Source organism: Pholis gunnellus (assembly GCF_910591455.1).
Source record: "Pholis gunnellus genome assembly, chromosome: 18".
NCBI lineage: Eukaryota > Metazoa > Chordata > Actinopteri > Perciformes > Pholidae > Pholis > Pholis gunnellus.
The window spans coordinates 20,838,354-20,844,353 of NC_136545.1; the positions used below are offsets into that span (position 1 = coordinate 20,838,354).

Genomic DNA, 6,000 nt, shown 5'->3' on the forward strand with positions numbered 1-6,000 from the left:
TTTGACTGTTTTTCGACTTTAACCCCAGTAGAACAAACTGAAAAAACACAATTGGGTTTCATCATTAAATTCTTTTCTTTACTGCATTTGCACATAATTCACTGAACACACGGAAGTCCAGAAGCATCCAATACATAAACTGACCGATGAAAACAAGGTAAAAACAATACGTCTGTAATAAAATACACTTTCATGTTCACCTATGGCACCTTCCTTGTGCCAGTAGGTGGCGCTATGACTTTGTGAAAATGTTGGCATGGAGATGTGTTCAGGCCTGGACCAGCATCATGCAAAACTAGTTTGGGGCATATTGAATAAAGTACCTTGTAGCAACTTCCTCTTTCATGGCGAACGGCACGAAATGTGCCTGACATGGGCGCCACATAAAACGAAGGTCGTTCAATGTCAGTACACCATTTCAGTAACTTTTCATCATTAATGTCTTTAGATCATCTTGACCAAATTTAAAGTTGATTGTATAAATTCTGTGGGAGGAGTTCGTTAAAGTACAATGCCTGAAAACTATGAAAAATGCCGAAAAATGCAAAGAAATGAGAGTATTACTGCATCGGCCCCTAGTGGTTGTATGGAATAAAAATTGTAGGCGGAGCTTAGGGTCCCAAGAGGATTTTTTGTAGAACTCATTCAGTTGCTCATGTCTGTAAAATCTTAAGTAATTTGGACATACGGGCTGTTGGGGCTTGCCTTTCCATTATCTAGGTGGCGCTAGCGAGTAATTTTGTATGCTCGAGCATTGGACCCATAAAATATCAAAATTTCCCGCAGTCCCGATATGCTCGCCAAATATGGGGAGGTTGGGGACATGTCAGATACCCTTAAACGGTTTTTCATCATAGGGTATAATAATAATTCCTACAGATACAATAGGGACCTCGCGGACCCGACGTTGTCGGTGCTCGGGCCCTAATTATAAAATAGCTGTAACTTTGTGATTGTGTTTAGGCCAGCAGAGAAGGCTTTGCAGGCCCTGACGGCCTACCACTGGTTATTATGACATAATATACTATACTTTGTGTTTTTTTCATGACATACAATACTATAACTTAGATTTTTGTATGACATAATATACTATGAAAACATTGTAATACTATAACTTTTCTAATGACATTCGGTCCTCACAAAAATAAAACCACGCGTGATCATTGTAACAGAGCCTGTTTTTATTTTTGTATATTTTTATGCAAAATACAAATACTATCACATTTCTGTGAGGGAGTTGATGTACATGTACATGATCTCTGACTTAGTTTTTCTTCTGAGTGGCGACAGAAGGCCAGCTTATGCCGCTAACAATCTGTTCATATTTAACTGGTGGTTACTAGAAGCCCGTAGAGGCAAAGGTTTTAGGTTTTACATTTACAGTACAGACACGTCATTTCATCGGGGGGGGGGGGGGGGGGGGGGGTTCTGAGGTACAAGTCCAGGCAGTTACTAAAAGAAACCCAAAAAAAACACGATACACAGTTTGGTTAGTTTACACCTGAGCTCCGGGCTCTGATGTCCCTCAGCTTTGTTAAACTCACAGTCGGGTTCAGTTAATCTGACCCGCCCGGAGACAACCGGTCATCATGAAGAAGCACGTCGGGGCTCCGCCCTCTTCTTCCCAGCAGACATCATGGTGTGGTTTGTAAATAAACTGCATTTTTTTATTTGTTGAACTAGAACAGCTACTATCTTATTTTACTCACATATGGGACACAGTGGCCGAGGGTTCAACTCCAAATATACAGTTTTTAAACCAAAATATTCAAATATGAAGGACCCTCAGACTCTTTCAAATACAAACACTCAGGCTCTTATTGTGGCGGGGTGTTAGAGCCAGTTTTTAGGTACAAGGCACAAATTATTCAAAATGTCCACAATGTCCTCGTAGAGTTGCAGTACACAGAGGTGGAAAGTACATTTACTCAAGTGCTGTACTTGAACAATGTTTGAGGTACTAGTACTTTGTTTTGTACTTTAATATTTATATTTTATGCAACTCTTTAAAATCTGAGTAAAAAGTACATTTCTCTGATATGAAGAAGTTAGAGATTCATTTTGAAATAAGTTTTTGTATTTTCTTTACATTTGTTGTACTTTTACTTCAGTAAAGTTCCACCACTGTAAAATACTGCATATTGTTTTTAATAATCAGCAGTACTTTGTCTTATTGAAGGATTATTGGCTTCATTAAAATCTCCCTGAATGTTGAATAGAAAATCTCTGCTTCTTATATTACTGTTATCTTATTAAATAGAGCTGCAGACATCTAAGAATATCAATTTGATATAATAAAGAATTCATAAATCATAACACTACATAAAGCATCACCGTCCTGTCGGATATGGCTTCTGACTGCTATGCTAAGCTAACAGCTAGCTTTGTCTCCGTGCATAACAACAAGGCCGTAAGTAACGTTTATTCATCACTCCGAGTTCAGACGACAAGAACGCAGGATTAGCTTGTGTGGAAGCAAACAGACCATAATAATAATTCATAAGTTATGAAACGTAACCACTGAACACTTCACGAGTTAAAGCCGGTTATGACATCATCAGGTTTGATTTATGGGATTTCTTTAGATAACCGTACAGAAGTACATCTTTAAGTTGTATTTCATGTCAAATCTGGAATTTAAGAATCTTCATTTGTAAAACTTTTTGAAATCAAAACTTTTTTTTGTTTCGTAGTTTTCCGTCGTCTTTATAATGAATGTAATCAGCATCAGTTTACATGATCTTCCTGTTTTATTGAAGTGTTTGTGAACGTTTGTATTCAGTGGTGCTTTAGTTTTTATTCGTTCTCTAACTTTTCTTTGCTTCCAAACTTTTATCTGAATTGCGATTCACAGAAAAAACACATTTTTTGCTGACACGGCTCTAATGATCCTCTAACTGAAGCGTTTTCACATCAAGTGAAACTTTTCTATGCAACCTGTTGCAAATAACGTCCTCCCCCCTCCCTGAACCTCCTCACCCACCTCCTCTCTCTCTCCGGAGCTCCTCCCCCTCTCTCTCTCTACTTCCTCTCTACCCGTTTCTGTTTGCCTCCCCGACCCTCCACACGTTCACATTTATTAATGTGCGCAAATATGTTGAACCTGCAACACGACGTGGACCGAGTTCCCCTCAGCACGCCTGCTCAGAGTACCAGACTTCTTCTTCTTCTTCTGTTTGCATACATGTGCACATGTGTGACATATTAGTTATTTACTTATTACCCCCCCCCCCCATGAACACACGCAAAACAAGCAGTACATGTAGTACACACGTGTAGTACAACACGTGTAGTACACACGTGTAGTACAACGCGTTTGTATCGGATCAGAACCTGGAAAGTCATTTATCAAACTGTAACAGTAAAGATCTTTTCCTCTTTATGTCGTCATCAGAGTAAATCGGTGTCTCTGATTGGCTCGACTTTAGTCTTGAGTGTACTTCTTAGCAGTTTGATGAATACTTTCCAGAAGTACTTCCTCTCGTGTACACTTCTAGCTACAGTACATGTTGTAAATACAGCAGAACGTCGCTGTATTCTTATAAAACTCTTTGACTCCGCCCCCTCTCGCGTCACCATTACACATATAGCCACACCCACTCGGTACAAGAAGAATACGATATTAATAATAACACTATAAGGTAACGTTTACCCCCCCCCCTCCCTTCTGGCTGCCGCCGGCTCCCATCATGTGGCCCAGCCCTCCGACAGCCTCATGCGTTTGACCGACGGGCTGTGTCGCTCCTCGTGATTGGCCAGCGGCTGCAGGAGGAAGTTGCCGTGGTGATCCTCGCCGTCCTCGTACGAGCTCCCGCAGCTGGACGCGCTGTCGCCGGGCGAGCGGCCGGCGGCGGCGGCGGAGTAACCGCCCGCGGCGGTCAGGCATCCGCCGACGAGTCCCGCGCCGAGCATGCCGACGCCCCGGTCTCTGGGAGGAGAGGCCGGCTCGGACTTGATGTGGAGGCTGGGGAGGTGGCCGGAGGACAGGTTCAGGTTTGAGTTCTGACACAAAGTCCTGGAGGACGAGAGAGGAGACAGTTTAAACCACTAGTGTCCATGCTGCCTTCATTGATGTCATACTCATGTGTTCTTATCTCACCCCATGTGTCCGAGCGCAGAGTGCTGCAGGTTCTGGATCTGCTGCTGCTGCCAGCTCGCTACCGATCCCAGACCAGAACCTCCGAACCCGGACAGAGAGGACAGGTCGCTGCTGAGGGAGAACTCTGAGGAAACACACGGAAATACATCAGCAATCATCTCAAAGACCAGATGATGTCAGAGGATACGATGCATGTCTGGAGATCAAAGGGTTCCACAAGAGAGGTTCCATCAAAATCTAGATCCTAGTCCTGAACAAAGAGTCCTGCATATCATGTAAAGAGTCGTACATGTTGAAATGTCTTTAAAGAACGTCATCATGAAAAGAAGCCATTTGTATTAAAAGGTCAGAGTATAGTGTCTCATATGAATGTTGTGAGTTCTTTGTACTTAAAGGTATCACGAGGAACTTAAACTGCTTTTATTTTGGAGGTCCCTGATGACATCAGCAGATCTGGGTCCACGCTGGAGTCTGAGCTTCTCTCGTCTTCTGATTTCAGATTTCAGGTTTGAGTATTTCCTCGGTGTGGTGTTAGTACTTGTACGCGTGTCGTTGTACTCACCTGTGCCGTAAGAGGAGGAGAGCGTGGACGGATAGCCGCCCATCAGCTGAGCAGGAAGAGTCGGAGCAGCGAGGGACACGGCCGGAGAGGACAGCGTCTGAGCGGACTGAGAGTGAGAGATCCGCTGGTTCTGCAGAGACAGACGGACCGTTACACAGCTGCACGTACTCACGTACTCACGTACTCACGTACTTATGTACTCACGTACTCACGTACTCACGTACACACGTACACACGTACACACGTACTCACGTACTCACGTACTTATGTACTCACGTACACACGTACTCATGTACTCATGTACTCATATACCGTAAGTACTATCAGCCAAAGTATTTGAAGTATTGTGCAAAATCTAAAGCTGTCAGACAAATGTAGTGGATAATATTATAATATTTATATATATGTACTTCTGAGATGTAGTACAGTATAAAGTACAGTATGTACTTCTGAGATGTAGTGGAATAGAAGTATAAAGTATCATTAAATGGTAATACTTTGGTAAATGTATCTTTAAACTGATACAATGTAGCAGCTGTTCTGTCCTGTGATTGGCTGGAAGACGTTTATGAGTCGCTTTGTTTACTTTCTATGACATCATCACGAAAACACAGAGAAGGAACAATAAAGTTAAAAGTCCTTCAACCAACATGAATAAACACGATCTACTACTACTACTACTACTACTACTACTACTACTACTACTACTACTAATAAATAAGTCGGGTGGAAGTTTGTATTTCCTATATATTTAAATAAATCTAATTCTGCATAAGAGACATAAAGAAATAAAAGAAAAGAAAATAAAGAAAATAATAAATAAAAATAAATAAAGATATAAAATAAATAAAATAAATAAAATAAAGAAATAAAATAAATACAAATAAAGAAATAAAATAAAGAAATTAAATAAAATAAAATAAATTAAATAAATAAATAAAATAAATAAATAAAATAAATAAAATAAATAAAATAAATAAAATAAATAAAATAAATAAAATGAGTATTGTATTGTTCTTGTTGTGTCACTTACCAACATGAGATCAAAATCCTCACACTGGAGCGCAGCGTTAAAACACAGCGAGCCTCCATGACATGAATATGAACACATGAATAACATCACAGTGACTGAAGATGAGCAGAACTCACGATGGTCGGCATGTTGCTGCACTTGTTGGAGGGCGGCATCAGCGTCCGGAGGTCGGGCTTACGGCTCATGCTCATTGGAGGAGGACTCTTGTCCGTCATGTTCTTGGACACGCCTCCTGGAGAGCCTAACCCCAAACCCGGGGACGAGCAGTGGGAAGAGTAGCTCCCGTTTCCTGCAGACGTGTGATTA

The 6,000-nt window shown here is 41.3% G+C and overlaps 1 protein-coding gene across 2 annotated transcripts in view; it reads right to left on the reverse strand.

Annotated features, from left to right (window-relative positions):
- Positions 1-1,160: 1,160 nt before the first annotated feature.
- Positions 1,161-6,000, reverse strand: part of LOC306710401 (myocyte-specific enhancer factor 2C-like) — a 22,958-nt gene continuing 18,118 nt past the window's right edge. For both annotated transcript variants that reach the window (XM_079178921.1, XM_079178920.1), the window contains exons 8-11: positions 5,811-5,983; positions 4,662-4,791; positions 4,100-4,223; positions 1,161-4,015 (exon numbers count right to left, since the gene is read on the reverse strand). In XM_079178921.1, the coding sequence (XP_079035047.1) occupies positions 3,688-4,015; positions 4,100-4,223; positions 4,662-4,791; positions 5,811-5,983 (755 nt within the window). In that variant the 3' untranslated portion in view covers positions 1,161-3,687. The remainder of the gene's footprint in view (positions 4,016-4,099; positions 4,224-4,661; positions 4,792-5,810; positions 5,984-6,000) is intronic.